Genomic DNA, 15,082 nt, shown 5'->3' on the forward strand with positions numbered 1-15,082 from the left:
CTAAGTAGGTAGTACTACAGGCACGCACCACCATGCCCAGCTAAGTTTTTACATTTTGTAGTGTCCGGGTCTCACTATGTTGCCCAGGCTGGTCTCCAACTCCTGGTCTGAAGCAATCCTCCTGCTTCAGCCTCCTAAAGTACTGGGATTAGAAGCATGAGTCACCACACCCAGCCTAAATGACTCTATTTTAAAATATTAAGATCACAAATCATTATCATATATCAACCTTCTTTTTGCTTCTCAACTGTGCATACCTGTGTCAGGGGGTCTTTGCTTAGGTGGAATGCTATTCCTATGGTCTCTGAATGATTAACTTTTTTGCCATTTAGATCTCAGCTTAAAGGTCTGAATTATAATAGTAATTCTTTAATATTAGAGAAAGTCCACAGAGTGACCTTCTCAGACTCTTCAATCTAATCACTCTATCACACCCTCTATTCTCTTCATAGCACTTACCACTCTCGGATCATTGTTTTTGTTGTTTATTTATTTATGTTTACAGTATTTGAATATAAGCTTCTTGAGAGTAGGGATTTTGTCTGTGTTATTCACAGCTGTTATTAGTGCTTAACACGTGTAGTAGATGCTAAATTAATATTTGTTGAGCAAATGTATTAATGCACCTGCACCAACCACTGTCTCCTCATTGTCATTCTGAGAACTTCTTCTGGCTAAGCCTTCAGAAATCTCCCTCTCCCCTGACTTAATATTTGACACTAAGCACCAGCTGCCTTATACTGGGAATAGGGGCTGGGACAGTTTCTTGGCATAATCTGTCTTTTGGGAAATAAGCGTTTTGTTCCAGGTTTGGACCATCTTTGGGACATTAGATAAGTAACTACAAGCCACTCTTCATCTGCTTAGCAAGAATGGGGATAATTACACTTGTTTGGTTCTTATCAAATGCTGCTGTACCTTCTCCTCTTGGATACAGAAGGACTTTAGAACTTTCTGGAGTTCTTTTTGGCCTCAAATGCAATTGAATTGCTGACACAGTACTATGATTGGTTGTGCAAGATCCCTCTCTTGCTTTACCTGATATTTTCTTTTTTTGTCTACCATTCACAGTCTTATTCTCCTTTCCCCTTCCAGTCTTCCACTCTTGGGTATTTGATACATGTGCTTCCAATCTGTCTTCTATAATCTGTATTTAGACATGTGCATATCCTTGAAAAATGCAGTGTTTTGTGCATGTGTCCGTGTGGTCCCTAGAACCTTTGTAAAAAGTATCAATACTATATGATCTAGAGAATCATTATTATTATTAATATCATCTCTTGTTACTTGGGAGTTCATGGAGTCACATAATTTAATAGCTAGGAATCACTTGCAAATCATCAGCTCCACGCCCCTCCTCATTTGACCAAATGACTAAGGTCCAGAGACTTCCTTTGAAATGATTTCTCTCAAGAAAATTGTCAGTGTTTACTGAGAGCCTGTATTCGGCAAGATCCTAAGCCACCAGGCATGCTGGGGGATATGGAGATCAAGGGCTCATGCTCCTAGGCACACAGCCTTGAAGGAGATTTTTAGGGAGGCCTGGTGGCTGTGGGACTTCCCATATCTTCTTCAGGATTGGACACGGGGCCCACAAAAGACTCACAGATGATCTGGTTTTGGGATACATCCCACTGCTCCTTCTCCAGTCCTCTCCTTTTCATCTTTACTGTTTTCCAAGTTTCCACATCTGCCTTCTGAACCAGCTGTCCCTGATGATTCCAGCACAGTTGTGCTCCCAGCCCACTTCTGCTCTTTCTTGTCCTTCTCTTGGCTGACATGTCTCCTCTCTCTTTGACCCACTCTGAGTGTCCTGGGGGAGCACAGAGCCCTCACCTGACTTTCTTTTGCGTTTCCAGATTGGAGCCTCCCTCTTTGCTAGTAACATTGGAAGTGGCCACTTTGTGGGGCTGGCCGGGACCGGGGCAGCTTCAGGCATCGCCATTGGAGGCTTTGAATGGAATGTGAGTAACACTGCAGCCATGGTGCACTGGGGCTGGAAGGAGCCTTAGCAGTCAACCAGTTCAATCTATGCTCAGAGGAGCTGAAGATGTTAGGGAACCCTTCAGGGTCACCCCAGGGTGCAGACAGAGGATGGGCATGACTTCAGGAGCCTCAGGGCCCTGCTCCCTTTCCACCAGAGTAGCATGAGAAAACCACTGGTATGACAGCAATAGTATTTTTTCTGTTTTCCCTTCATGTTAAAAAGCCAAGGCCCTTCTAGCCATGTTTGAGGTTTGGAAATGCTTACCACCAGATTTCCATTATTATTATTATTTTTTTTAAATTTTTATTATTTTATTTTTAGAGACAAGGTCTTGCTCCACTGCTCAGGCTGGAGTGCAGTGGTGCAATCATAGCCTACTGCAGCCTCAAACTCCTGGGCTCAAGCGATGTTCCCACCTCACTCTCCCAAGTAGCTGGGACTACAGGCATGTGCCACCATGCTTGGCGAATTTTTTAATTTTTTGTAGAAGCAGGGCCTCACTATGTTGCCCAGGCTTGTCTTGAACTCCTGGCCTCTAATAATAATAGTAGTCGTAATAATAAATGTAATTATTAATTATTATTATTGTTATTATTAAAGCTCTCTAAATGGCATTTTACTCTGTGTAAACCAGGGAAGAGGTGAAGGAGAACCCAGTGCTCTAGGTGTGGCCCACTGCTGTGATGTTGATGAGCAGCCTCCTGGGCTCCTCTCTGCTGTTTTCTAGCTGCTATTTCCATGGGTCAGTTAGGCAGCAAAGGCCTCCTCCAGTCTCTAACGGCTCCTTAGGGGAGAACATGCTGGGTAATTTTTCTGCAGCAGCTGAGGGGCCCTTCAGGTGGCAGGGATGGGCTAAGTTTCCTCCTAATTTGAGTCCACCTTTTGTGTTCATTTCAGGCCCTGGTTTTGGTGGTTGTGCTGGGCTGGCTGTTTGTCCCCATCTATATTAAGGCTGGGGTAAGTATCTGCTCTGTTCATTTCCTGCTGGCAAATATATCTGTCAGCTTGGTCTTCCTAGAGGGCAGAGGAGACATTATGGGATAAATGGCAGAAAAATCTGTGGATTGGCTTTCACTCCCAGGTTATGAAATTCCCAACTGTCTGCAGTGGCATTATATGGGTATATTCCTCCTCCTCCTCCAGGGCAAGGGTCTGGCTCCTTAGTGATGCCCAGTGACAGGTTTATTGGGCTGGGATAACACCTAGCTACTCCTACAGTGGTAGGGCATATGGGATTAAAATGAGCAAATGGCTGGAGGTCAGGGGCCATCCGGCCACCTCGCAGACTTCTCTGGCCAGCAAAAGTTATGAATCCTTGACCACAATTCTGTGGCTCTGATATTAGGATGGTGTCACTGTTCTGTCTGCTCTGGGCCCTCTGGTCACTGTGGCTGGCAGTGACCTCCCTCGCACCCCATGCAGGTGGTGACAATGCCAGAGTACCTGAGGAAGCGGTTTGGAGGCCAGCGGATCCAGGTCTACCTTTCCCTTCTGTCCCTGCTGCTCTACATTTTCACCAAGATCTCGGTGAGTCCACTGCCCCAGAGGGCTGGGCTGTCTCAGAAGCTGCCACTCTCATTCCTCATCACATGCTGCCCACCAAGAGGCGGCTCTATACATTTCTATTAACTTGGCCCCTTAAGCCTTCTTGCGCCTTGGAGTAAAGTCCTATTTCTGCATCGAGGAGCCAATGGAATTCAATGGAAATCTGTCCTCCACTGTGGTGCAGGCTGAAAACACAAACAGGTTTGTGAAGGTTCAGGGAAAGCAGTTCTTAATAGAAGATTAAAAGGGAGTTAGGGATAGAATTCCCTATGATCCAGCAATATCACTACTGGGTATATATGCAAAAGAATTGACATACATATATCGAAGAGGTATCTGCACTCCCATGTTCATTGCAGCACTATTCACAATAGCGAAGATATAGAATCAATGTAAGTCCCATTAACGGATGAATGGATAAAGAATACGTGGCATATATACATAATGGAATACCACTCGGCCTTAAAAAAGAAGGAAATGCTGTCATTTGTTGTGAATATGCTGTCCATGTCCATAACATGGATGAACCTGAAGAACATTATGTTAAGTGAAATAGGCTAGGCACAGAAAGACAAATACAGCATAGTGGAATCTAAAAAAGTTAACTCAGAAGCAGAGAGTAGAATGGTGGTTACCAGGGTCTGGGGGTGAGCGGGTGGGGAGTTGGGGAGATATTGGTCAAAGGATACAAAATTTCAGTTAGATAGGAGGAGTAAGTTCAAGAGATCTATTGTACAACATGGTGACTATAGCTAATAACAATGTGTTTTGAAAATCAGAGAAAGATTTTAGCTGGGCTTAGTAGTGTGTGCCTGTAGTCCCAGCAACTCAGGAGGCTGAGATGGGAACCCCAAGGGTTTGAGGCCACCCTGGGCAAAGGTAGTGAGAACCTGCCTCTTAAAAAAAAAAAGATTTTTAAGTGTTTTCACCACAAAAAAGATAAGTATTTGTTTGAGGTAATGTATATGTTAATTAGCTCAACTGACCCATCCCATAATATATAGTTTAAAATATCATGTAGTACATGATAAATATATACAATTTTTATTTGTCAATTTAAAAAAGGGGGGAGTTAGGGATATCTAAGGGTTGGCCCCAACTTTAGAGGCAGGCATGGGCCTTTGTGCCCTGCCAGGGTAAAATCTGACTCTATGTGACATTTCTCATGCACTTAAACACAAGCAGCCAGTGCCAACTCTGGAAGGCACTGCTGAGATTCTGTCTTCTTTCATGGACAGAGAAATGAAAACCCTGGAGTTGGAACGAACTTCTCCTGAATCAGGAGTAGAATCCAGGTCTCCGATTCTCAATTCACTGTCCTTTTCCCTGCACAAGGCTCCTGCTTTTTCTTGGAATCAGCTCTGTGGGCCTTTAATTGCTAACTCTCTGGGGGATTTTTACTCTCTCTGAACCCAACCACTGGGGCTGCCCCTCTACCATCTAGCCTGCTGTCCTTGCCAACCTGGAGCTGTAGGTCCACCTTGCAGAGCTGAGATTTCTCAAGGATTGGAGGGCGACTGGGGGACCTTTGAAAGCTGAGCAGAGCTCTTGGCTGACCTACTGGAGCAAACATTGTGTTTCTCTTCTCCCCTCCCCTCCCCTCCCCTCCCCCTCCCCCCTCCCCCTCCCCCCTCCCCTCCCCCTCCCCCCTCCCCTCCCTTCTTCTTCATTCTTCTTCTTCCTTCTTCCTTCTACTTTCTTTGTCTTCCTTTTTGTGAGATAGGGTCTTGCTGTATTACCCAGACTGCCAGACTGGAGTGCATGGCATGATCATCGCTCAGTGCAGCCTCTACCTCCTGGGCTCAAGCGATCCTTCCACCTCAGCCTCTTGTGTAGCTGGGGCTACAGGTGTGTTCCACCATGCCCAGCTAATTAAAAAATTCTTTTGTAGAGACAGGGCCTCACTATGTTGCCCAGGCTAATCTCAAACTCCTGGACTCAAGCAATTCTTCTGCCTTAGCCACCTAAAGTGTTGGGATTATAGGCATGAGCCACTGCACCCGGCCTTGTGTTCCTTCTTTACTTCACTTTTTCTTCCTTGAAAGTGTTCAGGTTAATTCCTCTTGATTGTAAAACAAAACAAAGCAACAACAAAAAAACACAAAACAATCAGGAAACCACTAAACTTCTGAGATATCTTTCTGACAGCCCAAAAGATGGTAGGAAGAGACAAGTTTGCTTATAGATTTTAGTGTGCATTTTTTTTGTCCCCAAGGTGACTGTCAGTCTGATAAAGGTTAAAACAATGGTATGAAAAGAAAAGAAAAGAAAAGAAAATGTAAATGATAAGGAATAAGCGAAAGAAAATAGGACTTTAGTAAGAAAACTACCTTGGAGAATAATTGAAGGAGCTGGCTCCTAGTCTGTTCCCCTGCCCACTAGCGGGTGACCTGGGGCAAATGTCATAAAAGCTTAGCTTCTTTATGAGTAAGATGGGGATAGTAATTCCTGCCTTGCCTAGACCACTGGGTGTTGGTGAGCATCCAGTGAATTTATCTGAAAACACAAAGTGTTCTTGAAATGTAAGATATAATGATAACGAGGCTGGGTGCGGTGGCTCGTGCCTGTAATCCCAGCACTTTGGGAGGCTGAGGCATGAGGAGTGCGTGAGACCAGGAGTTTAAGATCAGCCTGGGCAACATGGCAAGACCCTATATCTACAAAAAATAAAAAATATTAGCCAGGCATGGTGGTGTGCACCTGTTGTCACAGTTACTCAGGAGGCTGAGGCGGGAGGATCACTTGATCCCAGGAATTCAAGGTTGTGAGCTATGATTGCACCACTGCACTCCAGCCTGGGTGACACAGTGAGATCCTGTCACTAAATAAATAAATAAATGAATGAAGATATAATGATAACGAACATGGTTAATTGAGAGCCTTCAGCACTCTCTGCAAGAAGCTCTCTGGGTTGCAGTAGGGCAGAGAGAGAGGTGGTGTTTTCTGAGATCACATATGGAGTAGCTCCAGCTTTTCCCCTTAGCCAGCAGTTGCAAAGTGCTCATTGCTCTATCAAAATGGTGGTCTCGTTGCCTGTGATCAGTTTTTCTCTCTCTTGTTGTTCTCCCCTATCCAGCACCAAAGGCGAGATTGGTCCAATCTCAGTATCTTGCAAAAGATCTGCCCTGGGTGAGATGTGAGTTGGATTGGATCTGAATTGAGCCATCTACTCTAGCTAGGTAGGGTTCTGAAAATACAGTTGCTAGTGTTTCTATTTTCCTGATTACTTAAAGTTGAGACAACAGCAACATTAAATAACATTTGCTTTTTTTTTATTACGGAAAATTTCAAACATATATAAGCAAAGATAGAATAGGATAACAAGCACTCACGGACCTAACACTGATCACTTAGCTTTAACAATTGTCAACATTTTGCCATTTTTGGTTCATCTATCCTCTTCCAATTTTTTTCCCAGCAGTATTTTATTTTATTTTATTTTTTCCAACTTTTATTTTAGGATTGGGGTACATGTACAGGTTATATGGTTAAATTGCATGTCACGGGAGTTTGGTGTACAGATTATTTTGTCACCCAGGTAATAAGCATAATACCTGATAGTTTTTTGTTCCTCACCCTTCTCTCATCCTCCACCCTCAAGTACACCCCAGTGTCTATTGTTCCCTTCCTTGTGTCCATGTGTACTCAGTGTTTAGGTCTCACTTATAAGTGAGAAAACATGCAGTATTTGGTTTTCTGTTCCTGCATTAATTCAATTAGGATAATGGCTTCCAGCTCCATCCATGGTGCTGCAAAGGATGTAATCTCATTCTTTTTTATGGCTGCATAGTATTACGGTGTATATGTGCCACATTTTCTTTATTCAGTCCACCACTGATGGGCATTTAGGTTGATTTCATATCTTTACTACTGTGAATAACGCTCAGCAGTATTTTAAATCAAATCTCAGATCCCATGTGATTTCACTGTAAATTCTTCAGAATGTACCTTTGACTTTTAAAAAATATAACCATTGTGCTATTATCATATCTAACCAAATTTACAGTAATTTCTTAATTTAGGTAGTTTAATACCTGGCCCATATCAAGATTTTCCTAATAAACTCAAAAATGTTTTCTTACAGTTAGTTTGTTTGAATCAGGATCTGAACAAAGTCTAGATCACATCACATTTGGTTCTTTCTTTAAAGGAAATATACATGTGTAGGTCTTCAGCCTACTACAGTTATTTTTCCCTTTTACATTATTACCTTCCTGTCCTGGCCTACATGAATAAACATTTTTTTATTGGGTTATGTGTCTATTTCTTGATCAGTTGTAAAAATTCTTCATATATTCTGGATGTTAGACCCTTATCAGATATATGACTTGCAAACATTTTTTTCCCATCCTGTAGGTTGTTTTTTCACTTTCTTGATAATGTCCTCTGATGCACAAAGGTTTTAAATCTTGGTGAAGTTCAATTTGTCTATTTTATCTCTTGTTGCTTATGCTTTTGGTGTCATTTCTAAGAATCCACTGCCAAATCCAAGGTCATGAAAATGTACCCCCTTGTTTTCTCCTTAGAGTTTCATAGTTTTAGTGCTTATATTTAGGGCTTTGATCCATTGTGAGTTAATTTATGTATATGGTATGGCCATGTGCCACCATGCCCAACTTCATTCTTTCGCATGTGGATATCCAGTTCTCCCGGTACCATTTTTTGAAGAAATGATTGTTTTCCCACTGAATGGTCTTGCACGTAAGTTTTCACTGAACTTGGTGAAAACAGGCTCTTGCCGATAATGCTGTTAAGGTTTTGTCTTGGAGTTGGGGCCAACACCTAGGAATAGTGCTGCCTCCTTGTGTAGCTTCCTGACTCACACTGCTTCTGCCCTCGACCCATGCCTTTGTGCTTTCTCCACTAATGTCATGATTCAGCCTCCTTTACTTTCTCCTCCTCTGCTTCAGGGTTGGTGTTTTTTTTGTTTGTTTGTTTTGTTTTTTTAGATGTAGTTTCACTCTCGTTGCCCAGGCTGGAGTACTGTGGCGCGATCTTGGCTCACTGCAACCTCCACCTCCCGGGTTCAAGTGATTCTCCTGCCTCAGCCTCCTGAGTAGCTGGGATTACAGCCACACGCCACCATGCCTGGCTAATTTTTGTATATTTTTAGTAGAGACGGAGTTTTACCATGTTGGCCAGGCTGGTCTCGAACTCCTGACCTCAGATGATCCGCCCGCTTCGGCCTCCCAAAGTGCTGGGATTACAGGTGTGAGCCACTGCGCCCGGCCCCCAGGTTGGTTTTTAGTTATAAGATGAAAGGCCTGGGCTTTCCCATTTTATTTGATTAGAGACCAGTGTGCAAAGCCTGGACTGGAAAATGCTGGGAGGGCTAGAGAAATCGGGCTTTGGCTTCCTGAGAAAAGGCAGTGTGTCTGTCTAAGAAGAGAAAAGGGAATGTGAGCAGGAGGGTGAGGAGGTCACACTGCAATGAGCAGGAGGGTGGTACCTGTCTACTGTGCACGTAGAGAAGGGTGCTGGGCCTCCCCTTCTCCCAGGCAAGTGTCCTCCAAGTCCACAGTTCAAGCAGGTGAAAGTCTGTGGACTGCAGTTGCCATGGTAAGAGCACTCTGTCCTCAGAGCTGGTGCAGGGGTGGCAGGGGTGGTCATATAAATAAATTAGGTGCCCAACCTCTCTCCCTGCCTTCTCTATCACCTCACCTATTTTTCAAGTTACTGATTAAACCTTCTTGGACTTGGGAGCCCCCAGGGAGCTGAGGGACAGCCTCTTTCAGCTCAGATCTGGATGGAGCCCATCCCCCAGGAGCCCGCTTTTTCTAAGTTTGGCTTTTGAATTGTATGTGTTGTGTGCTGCTCCCTCTCTGTGTGATTTCCTTACCCTCCTCACCCTCCTGCTCACATTCCCTTTTCTCTTCTTGGACAGATGCACTGCCCTCCCTCAGGAAGCTGAAGCCTGATTTCTCCAGCCTTCCCAGCATTTCCCAGTCCAGACTCTACACACTGGTCTCTAATCAAATAAGACTGAAAAGCCCAGGCTTTTATCTTATAATTAAAAACTAACCCTGAAGGAAAGGAGGAGAAAGTGAAGGAGGCTGAATCATGATATTAGTGGAGGCCATGACCAACATTATACTTACTCCATCCATTGCCCAAGACCAGGGTTCCCTTGACAAATACATAAGAAGTTTGATAGCTGCCCTCTACTTAGTGCTGGTCGCTTCATTTAGTCTCCAACAGGGGTTTTACTTACACCCTCTCCAGTTCTCAGAAGAGTACAGCATGGTTAGGGATTTCTATTATTTATTTGTTTACTGAGATAGGGTATTGCTCTGTTGCCCAGGCTGGAGTGTAGCAGCATGATCATGGGTCAATGCGGCCTTAAACTCGTGGGCTCAAGTGATCATCCTGCCTCAGCCTCCTGAGTAGCTGAGACTACATCCATGTGCCACCATGCCCAGCTATTTTTTACTTTTTTTTTTTTTTTTTTTTTAGAGATAGGGTCTCACTATGTTACCCAGGCTGGTCTTGAACTCCTCGCCTCAAGTGATCCTCTTGCCTTGACCTCCCAAAGTGCTGGGATTACAGGTGTGAGCCACCACATCTGGCTGGGATTTTTATTTTATTTTCCATTTTATGGGAGAGAAAACTGAGTCTCAGAGAAGTTAGGTAATTTCCCCAAATTACACAGCTAGTACGTGGCAAAGCCAGAACTGGGAGCAGGGTCTCTCCAGTGCCAAAGTCTGTTCTCAGTGTTCTGCCCTGTGCTTGGGTGGGATGAAGGCATAGAATGAGGGGATGGGATAGATCATGTGGTCTTATGTCCTGCGCTTTCATTTTACAGATGGAGAAACTGAGGTCCAGACAGGGGAAGGGACTATGAGGGGTTAAACAGGAGCAGAACTGGGATGAGAAGCAGATTTCCTGACACTGAATCTAAACCTTTTGACATTATATGCCCCCTACCTTCTAAGTCTTTCATTCTTCCAGTACAGAGTAGGTTAGAATTCAAGACCCTGGGAAAAATGAAGAGAGCCAGTTAAATGAACCTCACAATATAAATGAGTTGCCAAGAGTAGGATTTGAGAGGACTGTGGGGAGAGAACATCAGCTGCACACTGGGTATATGAAGGATCTGAAGGAGGGACATCTGGGCAGGGGGTAGGGTAGGGAGGGATGCAGACAGGCAAGGCTTTGTCTTCGTAAATTCGGCTGGTTTTAGGTTCAAATGGGTCACAGAGCATTGAAATTTTAAAAAGAATTACACCGATATCAACTGTACCTGCTAGAAGCTCACTTCAAGACACACAGGAATGCAGGGCTCATGGACAAAAGAAAATAACTGTTCATTAACAAAATACGGTGATAAGGCATTTATATTCCACACAAACCAAGATTCACCAATTGTATGTGTGTGTGGAAGGGCACGGATGGTTTGTGATGGGTGAGAAGAGAGGAGGGATGGTGTGAGATTCCTGTCCAGAGAGCGAACAACCAGGGACCTGCCACGAAGGCTTGGGGAGAATGTAGGGATCCAGTGGGGTTGTAATTAATGGGAGAGAGGAGAAAGTACAGGGCATTGTAGGTGCAGAGCCCAGATGTGGCCCAGGCCATTGGCAGCTGTGATGTGGAGCGTTGGCTATGGCTACCATCTTTTGGTCACGTATTTTTGGGCTCTGAGACTCAGAACTGATTGTCCTTCCATGAGCTCCTGAATGTTATTGGCTCCCTCGAGCACCTGCCTTATCAAGCTCTGAGAAGCATTCCATTCTGTAAAATTTCCCGGCATGTGCATCTTATGCAAATGTGCACAATCCCTGGAGATAAAGCCTCAGATTTTATGACTTACATGTGATGACTGAATGTTCATGTCCCCATTTGTGTTTCCTAGGGCTGTTATCACAGATCACAGCTACAATAAATGTTTACAGCAATTCTGCTGTCCATTTTGGATCCTTGGGTGAAAAGAAGAGCTTTTGCTTTTGCTTAAGATTTGAATGCTCATTCCCAGGGCCACTCACTTTCACAAGTGGAAAGAGAAATTTGAGTAATGGGGCTTCACCATCTGAAACTGCGAGGCTAGGCAGGATTTATCGAATGCTCAAATACATCTTGGTTACGACCAGAATGGACAGCAAACACACACATATAAAATCACTGGATCTCAAAACATCAGAGCCAAGGCGAAGCAACATGCCCAAGCTCCCAATCAGAGACTCAGTTACTTGCAGATGCTTTCCAACAGGGGTCTGTATTTTCATTCCCCATGAATTCCATGGACATCGTTCAGCCAAATTTTCAACGTGATGGGAACAACACCCCTGGGCTAAATCCAACACACGATCTATTTTTGTAAGTAAAATTTGACTGGAGCCCAGCCAAGCCCATTGTTTGTGTTGTCTGTGGCTGCTTTTATGCTTTAACAACAGAGTGTGACGGAGACAGTAAATGCAAAGCATAAAACATTTACTCCCTGGCCCTTTACAGAGAAAGTTTGCCAATTCTTGATCTAGAGGACCATAATTTTTTATTTCACTTCAAGTTGGTTTTGCTTAGCAGCATTGGAGAAATTTTCTTCCTTCCCTTCCGCCTCCCCTTTCCCTCTTTCCTTCCTTCTTTCCTTCCTTCCTTCCCTCCCCCTTCCTCTCTCCCCCTTTTTTCACTTTCTTCCTTTCCCCTTCTTCCTTCCTTTCGTTCTCTCTTTCCTTCTCTCCCTTCCCTTTCCTTTCCCTCCCTCCATCCTTCCCCCTACTCTCTTTTAAGGGCTAACATTCATTTAGGGAAAGAGCAATCTGGGATAAGCTGTGAAACAAATGGTCTCATAGGATGACAGGACAGTTCTTTTATATCAAAGCTGGTGCTGTATTCCCTATACAGTCCCCTATTTTTATGATAAAAAATTTAATGAAATACTTCAAATATACAGGAATGCAGAAAGAATATAGCAAACACCCTTATATTCACCACTCAGATTTTATAGATCTTAACAATGTATTATTTGTAGAAAAGAAATAAAACATTACAGATATAGCCGAAGACCTATTTATACCCTTTTCTTGGTCTCATTTTCCTCTTTCCTAAAAGGTGAATGCTGTCTTGAACTTGGTGTGGATTCTTCTAGACTATGTTTTTATATTTTTACTACATATATATATGGGTACCCGTATAGCCATAAAGAGTATATTCTGTTTTAAAATTTCTGCTTCCTGCACTTTTGAAACTGTAGGAAAAATGTAACATTGGCATTTTAAAATCTTGGGGTGGGAGATGCACACTTTAACTCCAATACCAATATTTTCATATTTTGGCCTTGCTCAAATTGTGTGTATTCTTTCACAAAGTTGCAATTAGAATATGCGCATCATTTTGTTGTCTTCTCCCCACCCCTACCATCAAATTGTAAATGTTCCAGTTTCAGTTTTCATAATTATTATTTTTAGGGGCTGCAGAACATAACTGTTGACATATAATTTTTAGAAAGCCATTTAAAAATCCTCTGGTGGACAAAAATCTCTTGACAGTGGTCACTTCTGGGCTACTTTTACTTTTCAGTGTGTAACTTCTGTGGTTATTTATTTATTTATTCAATTTTTATTTGTTTGTTTGTTTGTTTGTTTTTTTTTTTTGAGCAAAACTCTATCACCCAGGCTGGAGTACAGTGGCACAATCTCGGCTCACTGCAACCTCTGCCTCCCAGGTTCAAGCAATTCTCCTGCCTCAGCCTCCCAATTAGCTGAGATTACAGGCATGCGCCACCACACCTGGCTAATTTTTGTATTTTTAGTAGAGACGGGGTTTTACCATGTTGGCCAGGCTGGTGTCTCAAACTCCTGACCTCAAGTGATCTGCTTGCCTCAGCCTCCCAAAGTGCTGGGATTACAGGCATAAGCCACTGTGCCTGGCCTGTGGTGTTTATTTTAACCCCCCACACATACATTATTTAATTTGAGATTTTATTTTAAAAGTAAATTAAAAACTTTTTCTTTGTTGTTAAAAAAGACCTTGCTGGCTGAGCATGGTGGCTCAGGCCTGTAATCCCAGCAGTTTGGGAGGCTGAGGTGGGTGGATCACAAGATCAGGAGATTGAGACCATTCTGGCCAACAGGGTGAAACCCTGTCTCTACTAAAATACAAAAAAAATTAGCCAGGCATGGTGGCACGCAACTGTAGTCCCAGCTACTCAGGAGGCTGAGGCAGGGGAATCACTTGAACCTGGGAGATGGAGGTTGCAGTGAGCCGAGATTGTGCCACTGCACTCCAGCCTGGCGAAAGAGCAAGACTCTGTCTCCAAAAAAAAAAAAAAAAAAAAAAAAAAGACCCTGCTGTCTGTAGGAAATATTCCAGAAAGCAGAAAGGAGGTCCCTTACTTTTCAATGTTGTTTTGAGGATCAAAATAACGCATGTGCCTAAATGTCCTTGGTAAACTGTAAAACTCTCTGAACATGAAGAAAAGAAAACAAACAAACAAACAAAAAAAACAACCCTAGTGGGTTTGTTTGGCAGCTAGGAAGGACCAAAGACTAATGTCAGAGCACCCAGACTAGAGTGGCCTTGCTCAGCTGCAGTCACCTACATAAGCTTAGCTAAGGTATTCCCAGCCTGGCCTTTGGCATGCCAAGGGCAGAATTCATCTCTGAAGTTAGAATGACTCATGCGAGGAAGAATTTGTCCTAGGTTTCTTCAATTCACCAGGGAGGTTTCCTTAGAATCCTTTATCTGTACTGTTAGAAGGAAATAGAATATCATAAAAACAAGACTTTTATTAGCCCAACACTTTTCAGAAGTCTTTATAGAGGTCATTTATAGCATTATCTTATAACTTATGTGTTGCTTCTTTGTGACTAATGACAGCAAGGCACATATTAATGAGGGTATCACAGTCTACGATGGCATGTTGTCATAAAGCATTAAAAATTAACTACTGTGGAAAATCAACCAAGGGCAGTTTAAAGGCAGTGTCAACTTTGTAATCTTTTCCTAGCTTATTTACACTTATTAGCTAATCCACCAAATCAAACATGTGTGCATTTAACAGAATTTCACTGCAATCAGTGAATGGGGCCCCTTGAATTTAAGTAACTTTATGTGACTGTGTAGAGGCATGAGAGGAGAGGGACCAGCATTACAAATATTCATTACAATTTCAAATGGCCCAGTGTGCAGAGTCAGGAAGAAGTGGCCATTTCACTTTTGGCAAGACTTATGCACAGCAGGGGCCCCTTCCTCCTCTTGGGCTACTGCAGAGGGCAAGGCAGAATGGAAGCGGTCCAGAACCCGGGAGAAGAATGCTTTCCTCACTGCAGACCTTTCCCACTTCCAACCACTGAGAATCACAAGTCCCTGGAGCCAGGACTTCCTGCATAAACACGAGGACACTGAGAATTAGAGAGGGGAAATGTTTTGCCCAAAGGTTTGCAGGCCTAGAGTGGCGGCACTGGGGCTAAAATGCTGGTTCTTCTGACTGCTAACTCCAGGGAGAGAGGAGTCTCTTTCTAACTCACCATCTCTCCTCCCACCTCCTGGCTCTGCCTCCCCTCCTTCACCAGGGAAGATGGTGACATTGGGTCCTCTGGGTGAGAGAATCTTCAGGGG

General features: G+C 43.5%; 1 protein-coding gene across 3 annotated transcripts in view; it reads left to right on the top strand.

The window, feature by feature from the left end:
* Positions 1–15,082, top strand: part of SLC5A1 (solute carrier family 5 member 1) — a 142,848-nt gene that overhangs the window by 97,683 nt on the left and 30,083 nt on the right. For all 3 annotated transcript variants that reach the window (XM_063808216.1, XM_515093.8, XM_003317218.6), the window contains 3 exons: positions 1,860–1,964; positions 2,885–2,944; positions 3,410–3,514. In XM_063808216.1, coding sequence (XP_063664286.1) covers positions 1,860–1,964; positions 2,885–2,944; positions 3,410–3,514 — 270 coding nt within the window. The remainder of the gene's footprint in view (positions 1–1,859; positions 1,965–2,884; positions 2,945–3,409; positions 3,515–15,082) is intronic.

This window comes from Pan troglodytes, chromosome 23 (assembly GCF_028858775.2).
Source record: "Pan troglodytes isolate AG18354 chromosome 23, NHGRI_mPanTro3-v2.0_pri, whole genome shotgun sequence".
Taxonomy (NCBI): Eukaryota; Metazoa; Chordata; class Mammalia; order Primates; family Hominidae; genus Pan; species Pan troglodytes.